The sequence below is a fragment of the Glandiceps talaboti genome, chromosome 3 (genome assembly GCF_964340395.1).
Source record: "Glandiceps talaboti chromosome 3, keGlaTala1.1, whole genome shotgun sequence".
NCBI classification, from domain to species: Eukaryota; Metazoa; Hemichordata; class Enteropneusta; family Spengelidae; genus Glandiceps; species Glandiceps talaboti.
Genome location: NC_135551.1, coordinates 1,117,491 through 1,144,160, shown reverse-complemented (window position 1 = coordinate 1,144,160; position 26,670 = coordinate 1,117,491). Strand labels below are relative to the sequence as shown.

The following is a 26,670-nucleotide window of genomic DNA, read 5'->3' as shown; positions in this document are numbered from 1 at the left end:
CTAGAGTATACCAATGACATGAGACAACATTGATAAGTTGACCAAAGGAGGCATTGCTAGAGAATACCAATGACATAAGACAACAATGATAAGTTGACCAATGGAGACATTGCTAGAGTATACCAATGACATGAGACAACAATGATAAGTTGACCAATGGAGGTATTGCTAGAGTATACCAATGACATGAGACAACAGTGATAAGTTGACCAATGGAGGCATTGCTAGATTATACCAATGACATGAGACAACAGTGATAAGTTGACCAATGGAGGTATTGCTAGAGTATACCAATGACATGAGACAACAGTGATAAGTTGACCAATGGAGACATTGCTAGAGTATACCAATGACATGAGACAACAATGATAAGTTGACCAATGGAGACATTGCTAGAGTATACCAATGACATGAGACAACAATGATAAGTTGACCAATGGAGGCATTGCTAGATTATACCATTGACATAAGACAACAATGCTAAGTTGACCAATGGAGGCATTGCTAGTGTATACCAATGACATGAGACAACAGTGATAAGTTGACCAATGGAGGCATTGCTAGAGTATACCAATGACATGAGACAACAGTGATAAGTTGACCAATGAAGACATTGCTAGAGTATACCAATGACATGAGACAACAGTGATAAGTTGACCAATGGAGACATTTCTAGATTATACCAATGACATAAGACAACAGTGATAAGTTGACCAATGAAGGCATTGCTAGAGTATACCAATGACATAAGAGACAACAGTGATAAGTTGACCAATGGAGGCATTGCTAGGGTATACTAATGACATAAGACAACAGTGATAAGTTGACCAATGGAGGCATTGCTAGAGTAGACCAATGACATGAGACAACAGTGATAAGTTGACCAATGGAGACATTGCTAGAGTATACCAATGACATGAGACAACAGTGATAAGTTGACCAATGGAGGTATTGCTAGAGTATACCAATGACATATGACAACAGAGATACGTTGACTAATGGAGGCATTGCTAGAGTATACCAATGACATAAGACAACAGTGATAAGTTGACCAATGGAGGCATTGCTAGAGTATACCAATGACATAAGACAACAGTGATAAGTTGACCAATGGAGGCATTGCTAGGTTACACCAATGACATAAGACAACAGTGATAAGTTGACCAATGGAGGCATTGCTAGAGTATACCAATGACATAAGACAACAATGATAAGTTGACCAATGGAGGTATTGCTAGAGTATACCAATGACAGAAGACAACAGTGATAAGTTGACCAATGGAGACATTGCTAGAGTACACCAATGACATGAGACAACAGTGATAAGTTGACCAATGGAGGTATTGCTAGAGTATACCAATGACATGAGACAACAGTGATAAGTTGACCAATGGAGACATTGCTAGAGTATACCAATGACATGAGACAACAATGATAAGTTGACCAATGGAGGTATTGCTAGTGTATACCAATGACATAAGACAACAGTGATAAGTTGACCAATGGAGGTATTGCTAGAGTATACCAATGACATAAGACAACAGTGATAAGTTGACCAATGGAGGTATTGCTAGAGTATACCAATGACATAAGACAACAGTGATAAGTTGACCAATGGAGGTATTGCTAGAGTATACCAATGACATGAGACAACAGTGATAAGTTGACCAATGGAGACATTGCTAGAGTATACCAATGACATAAGACAACAATGATAAGTTGACCAATGGAGGCATTGCTAGAGTATACCAATGACATAAGACAACAATGATAAGTTGACCAATGGAGGTATTGCTAGAGTATACCAATGACATAAGACAACAATGATAAGTTGACCAATGGAGACATTGCTTGATTATACCAATGACATGAGACAACAGTGATAAGTTGACCAATGGAGACATTGCTAGAGTATACCAATGACATGAGACAACAGTGATAAGTTGACTAATGGAGACATTGCTAGAGTATACCAATGACATGAGACAAGAATGATAAGTTGACCAATGGAGGTATTGCTAGTGTATACCAATGACAGGAGACAACAGTGATACCTTGACCAATGGAGGTATTGCTAGAGTACACCAATGACATAAGACAACAATGATAAGTTGACCAATGGAGGCATTGCTAGAGTATACCGATGACATAAGACAACAGTGATAAGTTGACCAATGGAGACATTGCTAGATTATACCAATGACATGAGACAACAATGATAAGTTGACCAATGGAGGTATTGCTAGAGTATACCAATGCCATAAGACAACAGTGATAAGTTGACCAATGGAGACATTGCTAGAGTATACCAATGACATGAGACAACAATGATAAGTTGACCAATGGAGGCATTGCTAGAGTACACCAATGACATGAGACAACAGTGATAAGTTGACCAATGGAGGCATTGCAAGAGTATACCAATGACATAAGACAAAAATGATAAGTTGACCAATGGAGGTATTGCTAGAGTATACCAATGACATAAGACAACAATGATAAGTTGACCAATGGAGGCATTGCTAGAGTACACCAATGACATAAGACAACAGTGATAAGTTGACCAATGGAGGCATTGCAAGAGTATACCAATGACATAAGACAAAAATGATAAGTTGACCAATGGAGGTATTGCTAGAGTATACCAATGACATAAGACAACAATGAGAAGTTGACCAATGGAGGTATTGCTAGAGTATACCAATGACATAAGACAACAATGAGAAGTTGACCAATGGAGGTATTGCTAGAGTATACCAATGACATAAGACAACAGTGATAAGTTGACCAATGGAGACATTGCTAGAGTATACCAATGACATAAGACAACAGTGATAAGTTGACCAATGGAGGTATTGCTAGAGTATACCAATGACATGAGACAACAGTGATAAGTTGACCAATGGAGGTATTGCTAGAGTATACCAATGACATGAGACAACAGTGATAAGTTGACCAATGGAGGTATTGCTAGAGTATACCAATGACATAAGACAACAGTGATAAGTTGACCAATGGAGGTATTGCTAGAGTATACCAATGACATGAGACAACAGTGATAAGTTGACCAATGGAGACATTGCTAGAGTATACCAATGACATAAGACAACAATGATAAGTTGACCAATGGAGGCATTGCTAGAGTATACCAATGACATAAGACAACAGTGATAAGTTGACCAATGGAGACATTGCTAGAGTATACCAATGACATAAGACAACAATGATAAGTTGACCAATGGAGGTATTGCTAGAGTATACCAATGACATAAGACAACAATGATAAGTTGACCAATGGAGACATTGCTAGAGTATACCAATGACATGAGACAACAGTGATAAGTTGACCAATGGAGACATTGGTAGAGTATACCAATGACATAAGACAACAGTGATAAGTTGACCAATGGAGGTATTGCTAGAGTATACCAATGACATAAGACAACAGTGATAAGTTGACCAATGGAGGTATTGCTAGAGTATACCAATGCCATAAGACAACAGTGATAAGTTGACCAATGGAGACATTGCTAGAGTATACCAATGACATGAGACAACAATGATAAGTTGACCAATGGAGGCATTGCTAGAGTACACCAATGACATGAGACAACAGTGATAAGTTGACCAATGGAGGCATTGCAAGAGTATACCAATGACATAAGACAAAAATGATAAGTTGACCAATGGAGGTATTGCTAGAGTATACCAATGACATAAGACAACAATGATAAGTTGACCAATGGAGGCATTGCTAGAGTACACCAATGACATAAGACAACAGTGATAAGTTGACCAATGGAGGCATTGCAAGAGTATACCAATGACATAAGACAAAAATGATAAGTTGACCAATGGAGGTATTGCTAGAGTATACCAATGACATAAGACAACAATGAGAAGTTGACCAATGGAGGTATTGCTAGAGTATACCAATGACATAAGACAACAGTGATAAGTTGACCAATGGAGACATTGCTAGAGTATACCAATGACATAAGACAACAGTGATAAGTTGACCAATGGAGACATTGCTAGAGTATACCAATGACATGAGACAAGAATGATAAGTTGACCAATGGAGGTATTGCTAGAGTATACCAATGACATGAGACAAGAATGATAAGTTGACCAATGGAGGTATTGCTAGAGTATACCAATGACATAAGACAACAGTGATAAGTTGACCAATGTAGGCATTGTTAGAGTATACCAATGACAAAAGACAACAGTGATAAGTTGACCAATGGAGGTATTGTTAGAGTATACCAATGACATAAGACAACAGTGATAAGTTGACCAATGGAGGCATTGCTAGAGTATACCAATGACATAAGACAACAATGATAAGTTGACCAATGGAGGTATTGCTAGATTATACCAATGACATAAGACAGCAGTGATAAGTTGACCAATGGAGGTATTGCTAGTGTATACCAATGACATGAGACAACAGTGATAAGTTGACCAATGGAGGCATTGCTAGATTATACCATTGACATAAGACAACAATGATAAGTTGACCAATGGAGGCATTGCTAGGTTACACCAATGACATGAGACAACAATGATAAGTTGACCAATGGAGGCATTGCTAGGTTACACCAATGACATGAGACAAAAATGATAAGTAGACCAATGGAGGCATTGCTAGGTTACACCAATGACATAAGACAACAGTGATAAGTTGACCAATGGAGGTATTGCTAGAGTATACCAATGACATAAGACAACAATGAGAAGTTGACCAATGGAGGTATTGCTAGAGTATACCAATGACATAAGACAACAGTGATAAGTTGACCAATGGAGACATTGCTAGAGTATACCAATGACATAAGACAACAGTGATAAGTTGACCAATGGAGACATTGCTAGAGTATACCAATGACATGAGACAAGAATGATAAGTTGACCAATGGAGGTATTGCTAGAGTATACCAATGACATGAGACAAGAATGATAAGTTGACCAATGGAGGTATTGCTAGAGTATACCAATGACATAAGACAACAGTGATAAGTTGACCAATGTAGGCATTGTTAGAGTATACCAATGACAAAAGACAACAGTGATAAGTTGACCAATGGAGGTATTGTTAGAGTATACCAATGACATAAGACAACAGTGATAAGTTGACCAATGGAGGCATTGCTAGAGTATACCAATGACATAAGACAACAATGATAAGTTGACCAATGGAGGTATTGCTAGATTATACCAATGACATAAGACAGCAGTGATAAGTTGACCAATGGAGGTATTGCTAGTGTATACCAATGACATGAGACAACAGTGATAAGTTGACCAATGGAGGCATTGCTAGATTATACCATTGACATAAGACAACAATGATAAGTTGACCAATGGAGGCATTGCTAGGTTACACCAATGACATGAGACAACAATGATAAGTTGACCAATGGAGGCATTGCTAGGTTACACCAATGACATGAGACAAAAATGATAAGTAGACCAATGGAGGCATTGCTAGGTTACACCAATGACATAAGACAACAGTGATAAGTTGACCAATGGAGGTATTGCTAGAGTATACCAATGACATAAGGCAACAGTGATAAGTTGACCAATGGAGGCATTGCTAGTGTATACCAATGACAGGAGACAACAGTGATAAGTTGACCAATGGAGACATTGCTAGAGTACACCAATGACATGAGACAACAGTGATAAGTTGACCAATGGAGACATTTCTAGTGTATACCAATGACATGAGACAACAGTGATAAGTTGACCAATGGAGACATTGCTAGAGTATACCATTGACATAAGACAACAGTGATAAGTTGACCAATGGAGGTATTGCTAGAGTATACCAATGACATAAGACAACAGTGATAAGTTGACCAATGGAGGTATTGCTAGAGTATACCAATGACATGAGACAACAGTGATAAGTTGACCAATGGAGACATTGCTAGTGTATACCAATGACATGAGACAACAGTGATAAGTTGACCAATGGAGGTATTGCTAGAGTATACCAATGACATGAGACAACAGTGATAAGTTGACCAATGGAGACATTGCTAGTGTATACCAATGACATGAGACAAGAATGATAAGTTGACCAATGGAGGCATTGCTAGAGTATACCAATGACATAAGACAACAGTGATAAGTTGACCAATGGAGGTATTGCTAGAGTATACCAATGACATAAGACAACAATGATAAGTTGACCAATGGAGGCATTGCTAGAGTATACCAATGACATGAGACAATAGTGATAAGTTGACCAATGGAGGTATTGCTAGAGTATACCAATGACATAAGATAACAATGATAAGTTGACCAATGGAGGCATTGCTAGAGTATACCAATGACATGAGACAACAATGATAAGTTGACCAATGGAGACATTGCTAGATTATACCAATGACATAAGACAACAATGATAAGTTGACCAATGGAGGCATTGCTAGAGTATACCAATGACATGAGACAACAATGATAAGTTGACCAATGGAGACATTGCTAGATTATACCAATGACATAAGACAACAATGATAAGTTGATCAATGGAGGCATTGCTAAGGTTTGCCAATGAGACAATAATGATAAGGCCTAAAAATATTGTTTGGTTCTGGTTAGTTGACCCCACAATGCTGACTTCTTAAAAAACATATTCGAGGGGAAAAAAGGCTCAAGAGAAATAATGGATGTGGAAACTGACATCAACTTAAAAAGACAGTAGGAAACAGTTTTTCCAATCTGTAATGGCTGTACATTTAATGGGCAGAAACCAATAACACAGAGACATGAGACAACATAGAAAACAAAGGAAAACATAACTACCTTGACACTCACAGAGAACGGAAAACATAACTACTACTCACACATGAAAAAAATCGAAAACGTTGAATTAAAATTGAAAGTTACCTACCCTACCCATTCTAATATTGAGCGTGATCAGAACCACACAATTTTTGTGTCAGTGTGTGTGTCGGTGTGTGTGTAAACAACTTAAATTAAAGAAATCGCTGCCATGATATTTGGTGGGTGTATTACCTTGGGTGTCTACTTGGGAAATTGTTCAAATCAAAATGATCTTACCACCGATGTGACAAAAAATGTGATTTTTGGTCAAAAAACTCAACAACTACTAGGCAGATCGGTCTGAAATGTGGTGGGAACATTCTTAAGGGTGTTTAGATTCAGAATTGCTCACAACATGATGATCCTATCAGTGATATGCAAATTAGGGCTAAAAATGTGTCTCTTTGGTCAAAAATCTTTAATGCCAAATCTACTGAGCAGATTTGATTGAAATTTCATGGAATGCATTTGGTGGTGTATAGAAGAAGAAATGTGAAGCATATCATGATCTCATCATTGATATGCAAATTAGGTTTTAAAATGTGAATTTTGGTCAAAACCTTATATCTCAAAAAGTACTGGGTCAATTAGAAACTTGGTGTTATTCTGCAGATTTTTAGTCCCCGTGGACAAAGTCTGGAACGGGGACTTATGGATTGGGTTCCGTCTTTCCGTGCGTGCGTCCGTCCGTGCGTGCGTGCGTCCGTCCGTCCGTCCGTCCGTCTGCAGCTGTTTCTTGGAGATGCCTGGACCGATTTTTTTCAAACTTGGTACAGGGGCAACATACTATGGCATACATATGCACGTCAATTTGTTTTATGATACGATCCAATATGGCCGCCTAGCAACCATTTTGTTTGCGAATTTTCCCTGTCTAGAGCCATAACTCAGACATGCTTTAACAGATCTCATTCAAAGTTGGTATTAGGACAGTGTTCTATGACATACATGTGCATATTCATTGTTGTCATGATACGATCCAATATGGCCGCCTAGCAGCCATTTTGTTTGTGAATTTTCATGTCCAAAGCCATAACTCAGACATGCTTGAACAGATCTCATTCAAAGTTGGCATTAGGACAGTGTTCTTTGACATACATGTGCATATCCATTTTCATTGTGATACGATCCAATATGGCTGCCTGGTAGCCATTTTGTTTGTGAATTTTCATGTCAAAAGCCATAACTCAGACATGCTTGAACAGATCTCATTCAAAGTTGGTATTAGGACAGTGTTCTATGACATACATGTGCATATCCATTTTCGTTGTGATACGATCCAATATGGCTGCCTCGCAGCCATTTTGTTTACGAATTTTCCATGTCCAAAGCCATAACTCAGACATGCTTGAACAGATCTCATTTAAAGTTGGTATTAGGACAGTGTTCTATGACATACATGTGCATATCTATTTTCGTCGTGATACGATCCAATATGGCTGCCTGGCAGCCATTTTGTTTGAGAATTTTCCATGTCCAAAGCCATAACTCAGACTCCATTTTCATCGTGATATGATCCCCCATACCCAACCAATCCTTTATTGTTGGAGGCATATTCCATGTCCAACAAGCACACACAACATATCTAAGTCTGTTTGTTTTAGGTTCACAAATGTTGTTGCATGATCAGAGTAGTGATAATTCCTTAAAACCCAATCATAGCGGGGACTATGTCATTCTCAATGACTTGTTATTCAGTAAATGAACACCTATTGTTAGCATGGACTAGCATATGGATAAATATTTTTAAAAAGCTATACAGTTGTGCTACAACGCCATTGGCAGTATTTTTGTTTTTTTCCATAAGGAAGAGATATATTAGTGGGTGGAAGTCTGTGTGTGTGTGTGTGTGTGTCTGTCTGTGTGACTGTCTGTGTCATCTTTTTCTCCATAACGGCTATTAATATTCATGGGATGCTTACCAAAATCTAATCAGTTCTAGCCATTACCCTATGGAACACGTCTACAAAATTTCGTTTGAATTGGCAGAACAATGTTGGGTGTGTTTATATTAAGATTTGTTTATGACATAATGATAATGTCAGTAATATGCAACTTAATGTGCCTTTTTTGTTAAAAATATATAATTCCAAAACTACTGAGCAGATTGGGTTGTCATTTTATGGGAGTGTTCTTTGGGCAAAATCATTGCATCACAGGTGTATGATTTGGGTCAAAAAATGTACTTTTTAGTAATAAAACAAACTCAAATCCACTGGACAGATTCCTCTGAAATTTAGTGGAACGATATTGGGTATGTTTAGATTAAGAACAGTTCATGACATAATGATCCATCAGTGATGTTCAAATTATGTCTAAAAATGTGTCTTTTTGATCTATCATTCCAAAACTACTGAGCGAAAATGAAATTTGGTGGGCACATTCAGGGGGGGGGGGGGGGTTTATATTAAGAAATGGTCATGTGATGATGATCCCATCAGTGATATGCAAATTAGGTCTAAAAATCCCAATTTTGGTTTAAATTATATCTTGAAAACTACATGGTGAATGAGGCTGAAACTTGGTGGGGATTTTTCTGGAGGTGTTATTGTTCAAAACATTTTGACACAACTGGTCCTAGCAATGAAAGCCACACCCTTAGCAACAGTGAAATTAAAATGAACATTACAAAGATAACAAGGATGGGTAGATAAGTGAATAAAGAATAAAAAGTGAATGTAAATATGCCTGGCAACAAGACCACACCCATAGCAACAGCGAAATGATGAAATATGATGATGATGATGATGATGATTGCAAAGATGAAAACTGGGAAGGATAGGCAGATTCCGAAAATGAATGCAAGTACGCCTAGCAACAAGACCACATCCATAGCAACAGCCAAATGCAGTTGTGCTACAATGCCATTGGTGCTATTTTTGTACTTTCCTTGTGAAGTACCCAGTGTAGACCACACTGGCAGTCAGGAGTCATTGGGTTCTGGGAGGGTGTGTCATATTATTTTTAATCCACTATCATACTGAATTAATAGTGGCAAGAAGTGTATGAAACTGTGAAGGGTTATTGGGATAGATATTACATTGATCTACCATTTACATAATGTTCAATTATTTAGTAAGATACTATGAATAGTTGATTTTGGAACTTACACATTTATATATCAAGGTTTCTTAATTGACAAGCGAGTCAATTCATCCAGTTGGCTGATTCTGAATGAATTTTCTTATCAAAACTAGATAAAAACTGAATAAGAATTGTTAAAAAATGTTGACCTACAACCTCTATAGGGTTTTATCAGTTACTATAGGGGGTGCCAGTAATTGGCTGATAACACATCATTTATCAGTTACTATAGGGGGTGCCAGTAATTGGCTGATAACACATAATTTGGATTAAGGCAATGTGTCAATAGTATCAAGATTTTATCATAATGCAACATTTATATTTAGTAACAGATACGTGGCTTAATTATTACCAGTAGAAGGGTAATACATACACCAAAAAGGAAACTTCATTTGGGTTTTTAACCTCCAAGGTGATTACAGGTTTTTATCAGGAGACGTCAGTATTAACTATTTTATCAACCTGAACTAGTACTAGAATATCCCTAATCCTGTAAAATTGTTACAGTCTGCTTCATTTTCCCATAATTCCAGACAACACATCAGACACAGCATTCTAAAGTTATGTATCAAAGGGTTTATTATAACATTATCAACATACTTGAGTGTTAACAACTATAATTAGCACAACTGAAGTGAGGTTCAGTAGTGCTATAGGGATCGCCTGGCATCTGTCTGTCTGTTTGTCTGTGTGGATGTGTGTGTGTATATATAAACAACTTAAAGTCAAAAACCGCTGAACCGATTGCCATGATATCTGGTGGGTCCATTACCTTGGATGTCTAGTTGGGAATTGTTCAAATCAAAATGATCTTACCTACGGTTTGTGATTTGGGTCAAAACATGTGATTTTTGGTCAAAAAACTTAAACTCAATAACTACTGGGCAGATTGGGCTGAAATTTGGGTGAAACATTCTTCAGGGTGTTTTTACTAAGAATTGTTCATGATATGATGGTCCCATCAGTATATGCAAATTAGGGCTAAAAAGGTGTCTTTTTGGTTAAAAATCTCTAATTTCAAAAGCAGATTGGGGTGAAATGTAATGGGAATGCATTTAGGGATGTACGGACGAAGAAATATTAAGCATACAATGATTCCATGAGTGATATGCAAATTAGGTGTAAAAATGTTCATTTTTGATCAAAAACTTATATCTCACAAAGTACTTTGTCAATGAGTCTGAAACTTGGCGAGATGTTTCTGAAAGTGTTATTCTGTAGATTTTCTTCAAAACATGTTGACAAAATTGGCCCTAGCAACCATGACCACGCCCTTAGCAACAACCAAATGGTAGTATATTTTGGTTAAATAACAACATCTTCTGCAGAGCTCTGATCTTCTGGTGGGCAAGTGAGTAAACATTTAAAAATGTATGCAAATATCCCTAGCAACCACTACCATGCCCATAGTAACAGCCAAACAATTGAATAAATATTCAAAAAATGTATGTAAATTTGCCTAAGAACAAGACCACGCCCATAGCAACACCTAAATTATCACGTACTGTACACAGGGTAATTATTCACACATTTTCAACTTTGTGCAATTTCGTGCTCAATCGTGAGCATGAAATTAAAACTGCGCGGATGTACTTGTAATACTAGTAGTTAAACTTCGGCTTTCTCACTTAATGTCTCAGTTTACACATTGTTTGCATGGTTGTTCATGCCATTTTATTCATAAAAGAATCATACACAGTATTGTTAGTAACGTGTAGCAATCTAATCATTCTCTGAGTACTGAGTATCAAAATGTAACCAACGTGACCTTTTGAACTTCATTCCAAAAAGATGCAAAACAGAGACACTAACGTGATTTGATTCGTGTTTCACCAAACGTGTGACTGTACCATATTGACGCGTGTGTGTTGACGGCTCCTGCTTTGAGGCTGTGAGCTTCCCGACTTTCATATTGTGTGATCTGGTAAGTTATCTACATAATTGAACAAATTAACACCTACATTTGTCACGTGTTACAGTATGTTAAATTCGCAGTTGCAAACAATAGAGGACTGCAACTGACGGATGCCAACCGAGCAATACTGCCCATCAATCAGTGTTAAATTTCATTGTTCTCAGCTCAACGTATTGTTTATATGTTCGCACAAAAACAACACTGACGGCCTGGCACGAAAACACCGACAAGCATAGACAGATTCGTAATAAATCTTCTCCCATTGTAATTCCTAATCCCTAAGATTGTAAAAGGGGACGGACTCGACTAGTTGCAAAGACAACTATTTTTCGTCTCCCTTTCCCAAGTTGAATACTTCATATATTGTAGAATTGTTATATATGTATATGTATATATATTTCTGGGAATAAAGAAGAAGATTATCATAGCCTCGGGTAAACATTACTCTATTGTCATGGAAATAACTTTCCAACGTGTGAATCTGCCCGAATTGTCTTGTATAAATCAACAGACCACATGATATTTCAATGGAAATGTTTGCTATCCTGTAAACGTCGGAAATGTTACGACTATTGAATAAAGTATGTACTTTTCTGACAAAAATCCCAGTGGGTAGGATGAAAATCCCAGAGTGTAACTTACTATAGAGCCATAGAACACAACTTGCCCTATCGTCAGAATTTGTCATACAGTGTGTAACAAATTCCATATTGCTGCATTTTAAAATCAAATATGTTTATATATTCATAATTTTGACCATCCCAAACAAGGCAATAACTCAGCTAAATCTCGCTCGATTTTCAAGCTGTTTCCGTAGAAATTGAAAATAACGCTATCGGACCTTTGACCCTTAGCGATGACGCATTGCTGTTTAAACAACCAAACACCGATGGTACCCAAAGAGGGACTTCGCTAGCTTTCGGTGTAACGTTGAAAGTGCAGGAGACCCTTGTAGTGTACCCGAGGCAAGGATCAAGATGTTAATCCACAGATTAACACATCGAACAATAGCCATTACCAATCTGTCTCTTCAAGCTCGCCGGCTACAAATTGAGGTAACGATAGTTGTTCATACTTTAACGCTATTGGTTGTTGTTGGTCCCGTACGAACTCGTGAGGCCATGGGATATACTTCTTAACCCTGTCAGTGGAACTTCTGTTTGCTTCACTTTTGATACCCTTACTTCCGGAACGCCGAGAGTTGTGAAGTAGACTACGTCGGTCGGATCGGTCGCCACTTGTTTTACTTCGTTTATGAGCGCGTCTTGTCTTCACTTTCTGTCTACAGATGTGGGAGGTCACGTCTTCGACTGATGAACTGTGATAAGTTGAACCAGCTGAGGACTCGTCAGAAGAACCAGTAGTGCTAGAAGTGTACCCGACTCCTGTCATTAGTTTGGCGACGGAAGCTTGTAACTGCCTGTCACTTCTGAGTTCATTAATAGTTCTGTATGATTTTGTAGCTTGTGATCGTGAATGGACTCCGCCAGTCCGCTTTTCTTGGGTAGTTGTCTGCGAATTTTCAATTACTAAGTTAGTTAACCGCTGCAATTGTTCAGTTAATGTGTCCATTTGTTTTTGAATGTCAGTTCCTGTCAGGGAATCGGATTTCACCCCGCTTTTCGACTCTGAAAAAAAATGCACGACGTTACCCAGCGGAGGAAAGTACAGAATGGCGGGATGATTAACGCATGCGCTGGCCCCATGACAAAGTTTTGCTACAACACAGGGAAAGGTCAAAGGCCAGTCATAGATGGTAATTAAAATAAATGAAACATTTACAACCTATGACGGCCAGTCTGAGTGTGTTAATGATTTACCTATTAGATGGCATGAGGGCCAGTAACCTAAGATGGCATAAGGGCCAGTCAGTGTGTGTCATTGATTTACCTATTAGATGATATGAGGGCCAGTCAGTGTGTTATTGGTTTACCTATTAGATGATATGAGGGCCAGTCAGTGTGTGTTATTGATTTACCTATTAGATGATATGAGGGCCAGTCAGTGTTTGTCATTGATTTACCTATAAGATGATATGAGGGCCAGTCAGTGTTTGTCATTGATTTACCTAAGATGGCATGAGGGCCAGTCAGTGTTTGTCATTGATTTACCTATTAGATGATATGAGGGCCAGTCAGTGTTTGTCATTGATTTACCTATTAGATGATATGAGGGCCAGTCAGTGTGTGTTATTGATTTACCTATTAGATGATATGAGGGCCAGTCAGTGTTTGTCATTGATTTACCTATAAGATGATATGAGGGCCAGTCAGTGTTTGTCATTGATTTACCTATAAGATGATATGAGGGTCTGAGTCAGTGTGTGTCATTGATTTACCTAAGATGGCATGAGGGCCAGTCAGTGTGTGTCATTGGTTTACCTATTAGATGATATGAGGGCCAGTCAGTGTGTGTCATTGATTTACCTATTAGATGATATGAGGGTCTGAGTCAGTGTGTGTCATTGATTTACCTATAAGATGATATGAGGGTCTGAGTCAGTGACGTGTGTGTTATTGATTTACCTAAGATGGCATGAGGGCCAGTCAGTGTGTTAACGATTTACCTAAGATGGCATGAGGGCCAGTCAGTGTGTGTCATTGGTTTACCTATTAGATGATATGAGGGCCAGTCTGAGTGTGTTAATGATTTACCTATTAGATGATATGAGGGCCAGTCAGTGTGTCATTGATTTACCTATTAGATGATATGAGGGCCAGTCAGTGTGTCATTGATTTACCTATTAGATGATATGAGGGCCAGTCAGTGTGTCATTGATTTACCTATTAGATGATATGAGGGCCAGTCAGTGTGTCATTGATTTACCTATTAGATGATATGAGGGCCAGTCAGTGTGTCATTGATTTACCTATTAGATGATATGAGGGCCAGTCTGAGTGTGTTAATGATTTACCTATTAGATGGCATGAGGGCCAGTAACCTAAGATGGCATGAGGGCCAGTCAGTGTGTGTTATTGATTTACCTATTAGATGATATGAGGGCCAGTCAGTGTGTTATTGGTTTACCTATTAGATGATATGAGGGCCAGTCAGTGTGTGTTATTGATTTACCTATTAGATGATATGAGGGCCAGTCAGTGTTTGTCATTGATTTACCTATAAGATGATATGAGGGCCAGTCAGTGTTTGTCATTGATTTACCTAAGATGGCATGAGGGCCAGTCAGTGTTTGTCATTGATTTACCTATTAGATGATATGAGGGCCAGTCAGTGTTTGTCATTGATTTACCTATTAGATGATATGAGGGCCAGTCAGTGTGTGTTATTGATTTACCTATTAGATGATATGAGGGCCAGTCAGTGTTTGTCATTGATTTACCTATAAGATGATATGAGGGCCAGTCAGTGTTTGTCATTGATTTACCTATAAGATGATATGAGGGTCTGAGTCAGTGTGTGTCATTGATTTACCTAAGATGGCATGAGGGCCAGTCAGTGTGTGTCATTGGTTTACCTATTAGATGATATGAGGGCCAGTCAGTGTGTGTCATTGATTTACCTATTAGATGATATGAGGGTCTGAGTCAGTGTGTGTCATTGATTTACCTATAAGATGATATGAGGGTCTGAGTCAGTGACGTGTGTGTTATTGATTTACCTAAGATGGCATGAGGGCCAGTCAGTGTGTTAACGATTTACCTAAGATGGCATGAGGGCCAGTCAGTGTGTGTCATTGGTTTACCTATTAGATGATATGAGGGCCAGTCTGAGTGTGTTAATGATTTACCTATTAGATGATATGAGGGCCAGTCAGTGTGTCATTGATTTACCTATTAGATGATATGAGGGCCAGTCAGTGTGTCATTGATTTACCTATTAGATGATATGAGGGCCAGTCAGTGTGTCATTGATTTACCTATTAGATGATATGAGGGCCAGTCAGTGTGTCATTGATTTACCTATTAGATGATATGAGGGCCAGTCTGAGTGTGTTAATGATTTACCTATTAGATGGCATGAGGGCCAGTAACCTAAGATGGCATGAGGGCCAGTCAGTGTGTGTTATTGATTTACCTATAAGATGGCATGTTACAGGGCCAGTCAGTGTGTGTTATTGATTTACCTATAAGATGGCATGTTACAGGGCCAGTCAGTGTGTGTTATTGATTTACCTATAAGATGGCATGTTACAGGGCCAGTCAGTGTGTGTTATTGATTTAACTATAAGATGGCATGTTACAGGGCCAGTCAGTGTGTGTTATTGATTTACCTATAAGATGGCATGTTACAGGGCCAGTCAGTGTGTGTTATTGATTTACCTATAAGATGGCATGTTACAGGGCCAGTCAGTGTGTGTTATTGATTTAACTATAAGATGGCATGTTACAGGGCCAGTCAGTGTGTGTTATTGATTTACCTAAGATGGCATGAGGGCCAGTCAGTGTGTGTTATTGATTTACCTATAAGATGGCATGTTACAGGGCCAGTCAGTGTGTGTTAATGATTTAACTATAGGATGGCATGTTACAGGGCCAGTCAGTGTGTGTTATTGATTTACCTAAGATGGCATGAGGGCCAGTCAGTGTGTGTTATTGATTTAACTATAGGATGGCATGTTACAGGGCCAGTCAGTGTGTGTTATTGATTTACCTATAAGATGGCATGTTACAGGGCCAGTCAGTGTGTGTTATTGATTTAACTATAGGATGGCATGTTACAGGGCCAGTCAGTGTGTGTTATTGATTTACCTAAGATGGCATGAGGGCCAGTCAGTGTGTGTTATTGATTTACCTATAAGATGGCATGTTACAGGGCCAGTCAGTGTGTGTTATTGATTTAACTATAGGATGGCATGTTACAGGGCCAGTCAGTGTGTGTTATTGATTTACCTAAGATGGCATGAGGGCCAGTCTGAGTGTGTGTTATTGATTTACCTAAGATGGCATGTTACAGGGCCAGTCAGTGTGTGTTATTGATTTACCTAAGATGGCATGTTACAGGGCCAGTCAGTGTGTGTTATTGATTTACCTAAGATGGCATGAGGGCCAGTCAGTGTGTTATTGATTTACCTAAGATGGCATGTTACAGGGCAGTCAGTGTGTGTTATTGATTTACCTAAGATGGCATGAGGGCCAGTCTGAGTGTGTGTTATTGATTCAACTAAGTGGCTTAGATTGCTGCCCTATACAAGTCTGTCACTCCTGTCAAGAATCACAAATTTCAGTTCATAATAGCAATACCCCCATCATATTGAATAAAAGTGTTGCTTGGTGATCATTTAAGGTGCCATGGAAAGAAAGGACATGGTTGGGAATGGAAAATGTTGTCAGGACGTGTCCTCCAATTCACTCATAGTGAGTGTCATGTGAATAGTTTATCAGGAGAGTGTATGATGATCAGTTGTGATAGTGTCCATTCTGTACATCTGTAATCTAAGTCTCATAGGACATGATAGTGTATTCAATGTGTCATCTACAGTGCAATAATAATTATTGGAGAGATAATGCATTCTTTAGCTTCATTTTTCACCATCAAATATGACAAAGTAACAAACAGTTCAAACAAATCACTGTCTAAAATTAATAGTACATATTTATTTATTGGAAGAAACACTGCCATACATAATATACTCCCAATATTGCTTTGCTGTGTCTCCATGGAGTACTTAATTTCACTGTTTGCAAATGAAAACCTGTTAGCCATATCTGAGGGAGTCAACTCAACTCAGGTTGGGTCATCTTGTCATAGTTTTTAGCACAACTGAAATAAGTATGTGTGCATGTGTGTGTGCAAACAACTTAAAGTTAAAAACCACCAGACTGATTGCCTTGGTATTTGGTGGGGACAGTACTTTGGGTGTGTAGATGGGAAATTATTCAAATGAAAATGATTGCATCAGAGGTGTGCCTTTTGGGTTAAAAAAAATAAGATTTTTGGGCAAAAAACTTCAACTTCAAAGCTAGTGGGCAGATTGGTCTGAAATGTGATGGGAAAGTTCTTGGGGTTGAGTAAATTAAGATTAGTTCATGACACGATGATTCCATCAGTAATATGCAAATTAGGGCTAACGAATGTGGTTTTTTTGGTCAAAAATCTTTAATTCCAAAACTTTGCTGAGCAGATTGGGCTGAGATTAATGGGGATGCATCTGGGGTGAATAGGTCAAGAACTATCAAGCATATAATGATCTAATCCGTGATGTGCAAATTAGGTGTAAAATGTGAATGTTGGTCAAAAAGTGCTTGGTCAATGAGACTGAAACTTGGTGAGATCAGGGGTTGCACTAGACTTTGAAACCAGTGAGTCCCAGGGACCATGATCACTGCTGAAAATATGGGGTCCCTTTAAAAGAAATTGGGTCCTATTTTACTATCGTTTATTATCACTCATAATCCACACAAATATCTTCATAAACATTCATTCATAATAAATCCACAGATACACATCGTCATGGACACTATATTATTAAAAACCTTTTATTTTGAATGCATGTGTTGTTATATGTATTCATCAGTACAATGATGCACACTAAAATTACATACTCTCCAATACACTTTCCAATACATACTGTGTTACATATTTAGTTCATTCTCGCAAACCAAAGCTGTTGTTTCTTCCGCAAACTAATGGATGATGCCATAAAAGAGGCTGTGGTTTGCAACTCTTGTAAGTTAAGTTATCAACTGGAGGTACAAAGTACTTCACACATGGAAGTCCGATCGATATTGCAGTATGTGATCATGGAGGTGGCCATATTTGTTTACATTCTCACTACTGTAGAAAACATCGTGTCAGCATCATCGTGAACCTTGTATCTGTCTTACAAAACATATAAACATTCATAAAAATGCAGTACTAAAGTTGATTTGTGTTGATCATGTGTGTAAAAGAAAAATTACCGATCGCATGGGTGATCGATGTTCTTAGTGGAAATGTTTCGGAGAAACTCATGCGAGATATCGGAGTATAGAAACGATTCATGGTTGTGATCGATGTGAAGCAGATCGAAGTTCTGTCTGCCTTTGGAAGCTACAAACTCCATTGTCGGATGAATCAAAGTCTTTTGGGGATGAATAAAAGTGGAGATCGTTGCGTGCAAATGCTCGACAAGTGTCAAAATGTATGTGGATGACTTTAAATATAAATACTGTTGGACTGATTACCTTGGTATTTTTGGGACATTACTTGTGGTGTCTAGTAAGGAAATTGTTCAATTCAAATGATTGCACCTTAGGTCTTTGTTTTGGGTAAAAAACTGTGATTGTGGTAAAAAACATAAATTCAAAAACCAATTCGTGGATTCACCTGAAATTAGGCGAAGATGGTGATAGGAATGTGTACACAAAAGATTGTTCATGACATGGTGATCCCATTGGAGATATGCAAATGAAGAATAGAAATGTGACTTTTGGTAAAAAAAACTTGGTGGATTTGGCTGTGTGGACTACCTGATTTTTGTCAAAGTGAAATAGGTAAATAAATAAATAAATAAATAAAATGTTATGGTGAAATATTTCTCAGGCATATTTAGGCAGACAGGAGTGTACAAAAATGATTGTATTGATCTCTTAAACCATTAAAAATGTATGGGCTACTTCACATAATGTAACAAATGTGTGTCAGTGGCACTTATCTCTACTTGAGGTTCCTTGGAAACATTCTGTAACTAAGTTTAAGACAAACTGAACCATAGATTTGTACAAGGTAAAATGCCTTTCTGTCTGTCTGTCTTGTAGATGATGCAAGTGATCACTTTTGAGATCATGACCTTTGACCTTGACCTTCAAGACTAATTGTCAAAATCAAGTGCCTATCATAGACATTGTAATGTTTACATTGCCACTTTGTATTAAATAATGTTAAATCAAGGTATTACTTTCATATTACAGATACTTTGTAGCAATTATGTGTTGCTAATATCTTTCATCATGAAAATAGTTAATGCAGAACCAGATAAACATATACATGCATTACTTTTGGTGCTCATATCACTTTTTGCTCAACTGCAGCCCTATTAGTTGAGAACAATCACGATTTACCAATTAACTCAACAATGTTAATACATGGAGACTATATTAAAAGTGATTCAAAATGCTCACATTCACTATTGCTATCTTGCTAGACGACAGGTTTGTGAAACCTATTCTGGTTTTAAAACTTTAAAAAAGTGTATGCAAACACCTTGAAATGTCCTTTTTTCAGTCAGTTCCCTTCGGATTTACTTCAAGAGTTTTCGGGTATTTCCGGTCCCACCTAGACCACGCGATTTTGTGACGTCATAGAGGGACATCGTTAGCACGCAGGCTATGATGAGCGTAGTCAACAGGTGAATAAAACTCAATAGCATTGTGAAAAAATACATTGCTGATGCTTTTCGTGAATTGGGATATGCAGATAAACATCTGTCGGGTCCAGAGAAAATGCCCAATCGCCGACGTCTAAATCCACCATGACTGACTTGAGAGTCTCCATTTTAAAATGGTCCTTTCTCAGAAAACGATTGAGAGGTCTTAAATTCAAGATTGGTCTCCAACTGCCTGTCTTTTTGGTCACTATATAAAAGGTGTTGTAAAACCCTGGTGATGTTTGTGGATCTGGAACTGTCGCTATTGTTCCTTTTCCAGTAATTTCTGAATTTCTTTTTGCAGAGCTTCCCTCTTCTCCACATTCTGAGGAATTGAGGTTTCTATTGGGCAAATGGTTAATCTGGGTTGCGTATTGAACTCCAAGTGGTAACCTGAAGCTATTATATCCAGTACCCAATGGTCCTGAGTAATCTTGCTCCACTGAGCTAGAAAATGTACTAACCTGCCTCCTACCAGAATGTGAGGAAGAGGGATGGGCCACCTTGGGGAGGTGATTGTACCAAACTATCATTGTTGGTCTTTATCATTTTTAAATTTCCCCCAAAAGGACTGCCAACCTTTATTTTGCTTATGTGTGATCATTGTTTACCCTGTGTCCGACTTGGATTATTCTTGTTGTTAGACATTTGACCTTTTCGTTTGCGTGGTGCACCAGAAGAAATCAAGGATGAAAGCTCCTTCTACATCGTGCACTGTCTCTGCCTCTTGGTGTAAAATGTTTGATAGTTCACCATTGAACAACTTATCACCACGAACAGGCAGTCTAGTAGTGGCAGTAGGAAAGTTCATCTGATCCAGAAGCATATCTCTTCTGTAATTGACAGACAAGGCAATTGCTCTGATATTCTGCTCTGAAGCAGACATTATTGCATGAGTAAGGAACTCTAACCCATTTGCTAAATGCTGATCTGAAATCCGGTCAGCTGTCATGGCTCTCCTAATAAAAGCGGATGTAAATAGAGAGTGTGATAGACAGTGTAACTGGACGCGAAGGGCTTTATCAACCATCAAAAATCCTAACTCAGCCTTATCCACTACCTTCCTAGTGTCAAAGCTAGACTTCTGATCTGATCTAATCTTAGTGTGAACCAAATTTTCCACTGCTGGGGCTTTCGCAAATTCTTCAAAATCCTTCTCCAAAAACATAAAGGTATTATCAGCAGATCGAGTGAACTTAGAAACATTGGGTAATCTCCTCTCAATCTTTTGCCATAGCATAACAATTACGTCCTCTATTGGCAGCTTAGGTGGAATCTGTCCTTCCTCACCTGGTTTATTGACATATGAGGGTCATTTTGATTAGTCCTCTTTGTCCATTTCATAGCCCAATTCCTTAGAAATAAACTCAATAATACGGGCCAATTTCCTGGAAGACTTTGACCTCTGACTCCACAGCACTACCTCAGGCCGTCTAAAAAGATGTGACCAGATACCGGCTCATCCCTATCTGACTCACCACGAATTCATCCCCTGCATAAACCGAGATATCATCATTTTTCTCACCTGGGTTCACCATAGTAGGGTCCTGAAAGTCAACTTCCCTACCTTGGTCCCGGGGACTTGATCGGTTGAATCACCACATTATTGATTAACAACCTGTCCCTTATTGTGCACTTTGTGTACAGTAACAGGCCCAGTAGATCTATAATCCACATGCAAAGACAGTAGAGATGCATTGTCAGTGTTCTGAGTGCTTAGTCTTGTCGCCTGAGTATCCATAAATTGTGCCAACATGCCTTGGAACTGGCAAGAGAAATTGTCAAAACGGTCGTCCAGAATAGAATTTAACTCCGATCGTGACAGAAGACTTGTCTTAGAATTTTTTTTACCTGTCTGACCAAGATTATTTATGTTACCACTCTTACCACTTCCAGTTTTGGCACCTGAAACACCACCACTACGGGTAACTCTCTGACCAGCAGCTTTGTTAGTCTTTGGGGCGTTGATGTCTGTTCTGCCTCACATGACGCACATGTCTCACCCATCCTTGGCATTGATCCGTTGATAAAACGAGGTGCACAAAACCTCATCAAGAGGCATTTCTACTGCCGCTTTGTCACTTGCTTTATCATACATCATACACGATCTAAAAACGAGTAAGGATAACAAGGAAGGAACACCAAGAAACACATTAAAACGAAGAAACTAGTAATTACAAAGACTGGACGTCGCTAGTGTATCGCTAATGTGTGAAAGGCCACTTCAAAATCACTGGATGTGATAGGCCCTTACACATAAACACAAGACACGAGAGTCAAATCATTTAATTGAAAATAGGGAAGGATAGCAAAGGCTGAAAGTTCGCCTATCCTGATCCACACTGAATCAACGTAAAAAAGAACATAATAGTTGGGAACGGTTACGCTGGCATCCACCCCCTTATACAAATACAATCAATGCTAACATTAACAAGGACCGAGTCAAGTTTTCAACGCAGCGATGGCGTGCACTCAGTACCGTTAACGATCAAAAACCCTGACTGAAGAACGCAGTCAATGGAAAAACATACTAACCTGAGTATGAATTGAGAAGTCCTGTGAAAAAAGGCTTTGAAGGGTCCTCAACAATCGCTGAGAAAAGAAACGCCAGCCACTTCGGGTGGCGAGGCAATGAGTATTGGGATATAGTCTCATGGGTTGTGAGAGTGGGTAGACGAGACCATTAATTTTTATTGCCTCGTATAAGAAAAGACAGTGAGATTAGCCTAATTGTATTGAGTGACAGGTAAGTATGGGATTGAAGCAGAATTGTTTTATTGATGTCATGAGACTTGTTAGTCCCTGCCAGACGTTGTCTGGGATGGGGCTTATAGATTGGGCTCCGTCCGTCCAATCCGGAGCCATTTCTTTGACATTTATTTACCGATTTCTTTCAAACTTAGTAAATGGGATAACAACTATCACTTACATATGCACGTCAATTTGCTTTAGGATATGATGCAATTTAGCCGACTTAGAGCCATTTTGGGGTCAAAAAATGTAATTTTTGGTCAAAAAACAAACTCCAAAACTACTGAGCAGATTGGCCTGAAATTTGGTGGGAATGATCTTAGGGGCATATCAATTTAGATTTATTCATTACATGATGATTCTATTAGTGATTAGCGCTAAAATGTGTCTTTTTGGTCAAAAGTCTTTAATTCCAAAACTACTAAACAGATTGGACTGATATTTGATGGGGATGCATCTGGGGGTTTGTAGAGGAACAAATATCAATCATATAATGATTTCATGAGTGATATGCAAATTAGGTGTAAAAATGTAAATTTGGTCAAAAACTTAAATCTCACAAAGTGCTTTGTCAATGAGACTAAATCTTGGTGAGATGTTACTAGCAGTGTTATTCTGCAGATTTCTGTAAAACATTTTGGCCCTTGTAACAATGACCAAATGAGTAAACATTCAAAAATGTATGCAAATATCCCTAGCAACCATGACCACACCCATAGCAATGGCCACTGGTGGTGTATTTCACAAAGATAACAACAGGGATTTTTAGACAAGTGAACAAACATTCAAGAAATATGTAAATGGACCTATATTGTATATTGTAAAGATAATGATATGTGTAAATAAACAATTGAATACACATTCAAAAATGCATGTATGCAGGGATTTTTAGACAAGTGAACAAACATTTAAAAAATGTATGCAAATATACTTGGCAACAAGACCCACCCTCATAGCAACAGCCAAATGATCATGCATATCGCAAAGAAAACAACAGTGATTAATAGACTTGAATAAACATTCAAGAAATATATGTAAATGGGCCTACCAACAGGACCACGCCAAAGCAACAGCCAAATGATCAGGTATATTTCAAAGATAACAATATGTATTGATAGACAATTGAATAAACATTTAAAAAAGTGTATGTAAATGTACCTAGCAAACCGACCACACAAATATAAGTATATGCAAATTAGGTGTAAAAATTTGCATATCAGGGATGAAATCATTATATGCTTAATCTTTCTTCATCTATACACCCCCAGATATAAGATGCACCCCCATTAAATCTCAGCCCAATCTGGTAAGTAGTTTTGGAATTAAAGATTTTTGACCAAAAAGACTCATTTTTAGCCCTAATTTGCATATTACTGGTGGGATCATCACATCATGAACAAATCTTAATTTACATGCACCCTAAGAACTTTTCCACCTAATTTCAAACCAATCTGCTCAAAAAGTACTTGGTCAATGAGATTGAAATTGAAGTTTCTAGAATTGACATTCTGCATATTTTGTTCAAAACATTATGACACAATAGGCCCTAGCAACCATGACCACGCCCTTAGCAACAACCATATGCCAGTATATTTTGCTAAAATAACATCATCTGGTAGGTGAGTAAATATTCAAAAATGTATGCAAATACCCCTGGCAATAAGACCACAAAATGTATGGAATTATCCCTAGCAATATGACCATGCCCATAGCAATAGCCAAACAATTGTGTATTTCACAAAGATAACAACAGGGATTCTTAGACAAGTGAACAAATATTCAAAAGTGTATGCAAATCTCCTAGCAACAAAACCATGCCCATAGCAACAGCCAAATAATTGCATATATTGGAAAGATAACAGGGATTAATAGACAACTAAATAAACATTCCAAAAGTGTTTGCAAATGTGCCTAGCAATGAGACCATGTCCATAGCAACAGCCAAATGATCGCGTATATTGCAAAGACAACAGGGATTAATAGACAACTGAATAAACATTCAAAAAATGTATGCAAATATACCGAGCTACAAGACCACGCCCATAGCAACAGATGTATATCACAAAGATAACATCAGGTATTCATAGACAAATGAACGCACATTCAAAAAAACTTGACCATGCAACAGCCAAATGATCACATATATTGCAAAGATAAGAACAGGGCTGGATAGGCAATTGGATAATCATTCAGCAAAAGAACACCTATACCTAGTATGGATCAGCAGGTGGATAAACAATTTTAAAAACTGTGCAGTTGTGCTACTACGCCATCTGAGCACTATTTTTTTTAATAGCACAACTTTTACAGTTATGCTACAACACTATTGGTGTTCTATTGTGCAATGCATTCCTGCATAACTATTTCTTATATTGTTATGATATTAATGAGAGTTGATGATTGTAATGAAATGTAAATTTGTGTATTGTGTTCTTTCTTCCAGTCAGTTATAAAAATGGGTGGATTTCGTAGTCTAGGAGAAGGTGAGCTGACAGAGTTCAACTACAAAAAATCCCAGAAAGGCTGGGAAGCCCTCACAGTAACAGGTCCTGATGGTGTAGACTGTCAAGGTAGTAAAAGACGACCCAGACCAAAATATCGGCGGAGAGTTAACCGGTATGTTTTATCAACTCAGTGTTTTTCACACAACTGAACCGATAGTGCTGTAGGCGTGGAAAAGTGTGTGTGTGTGTTTCTGTGTGTGTGTAAACAACTTTAAGTCAAAAACCACTGGACGGATTGCCATGATATTTGGTGGGTATATTACATTTGGTGTCTAGTTGGGAAATCGTTCAAATGAAACTTACCACCAGTGTGTGTTGATTTGGGTCAAATATGTGATTTTTGGTCAAAAAACTTAAACTCCAAAACTACTGAGCAGATCTAAGGCTAAAATTTGGGTGGAACGTTCTTCAGGCTGTTTACATTAAGAATTGCATGTTCATGACATGATGATCCCATCAGTTAAGGCTAAAATGTGTCTTTTTGGTAAAAATATATCATTCCAAAAGTATACTTAAGGGGAGTAAGTTCATCACATGGGGTCATTATGCATGTCTACATCCAAATGACATAATCCTAACTTAATCCTGAATAATTAATGACGAAGCTGAGAATCACTATCTTTCTTGGTAAATACGGGTATGACATAAGACAAAAATAAATGTAAAGCTGCAAGCAGTGTTTCCGTGCCCCCCCCCCCCCCCCCACCCATTGGGTATAAATATAATGGCCGCCCTTTGGGGTAGGGTTTTCGCTCTTTGGTCTAACATGGGTACTGTCTTTTGAGAGCTAATGAGTCAAAATTGGGGTCCACATTTCACTATTTTTTTATTAGCTCCGCTGTCAGCGAAAGTATAGGTTGTATAGAGTATAGAGTGTTTAGGTGAATCATAGGTGTCCGTCAAACTTTTATATTTTCACTATCTTCTCTGAAAGTAACAGCCAGAATACTTCGATATTTGGTGTGCATGTTCCCTGGGTGGGAGGCTATTCAGATTTGGTCATGCCAAGTTGATCTGTGCCATTTTCAATTTTTTATGATTTTTTTCTCCAAAAATGACATTTTTATCAACTCCTCATATACTTCAAGTCAGATTGCTTTGGTATCTGGTGTGTTGATGCACAGAGGGTAGCTTACTTAGATTTGTTAATTTCAAGTCAGCACGTCTTCTCTTCTATTTTTTATGATTTTTTTTTTGTAATTTGAAAAAAAATGAATATGTTAATGAGCATTATGACCGACGCCATATTGGAAATCAGTCCGCGAGACTTT

The 26,670-nt window shown here is 38.2% G+C and overlaps 1 protein-coding gene across 1 annotated transcript in view; it reads left to right on the top strand.

Annotated features, from left to right (window-relative positions):
• Positions 1-26,670, top strand: part of LOC144432642 (protein lin-28 homolog A-like) — a 113,129-nt gene that overhangs the window by 67,638 nt on the left and 18,821 nt on the right. Inside the window, exon 2 of the mRNA XM_078120905.1 lies at positions 25,339-25,511. Coding sequence (XP_077977031.1) covers positions 25,339-25,511 — 173 coding nt within the window. The remainder of the gene's footprint in view (positions 1-25,338; positions 25,512-26,670) is intronic.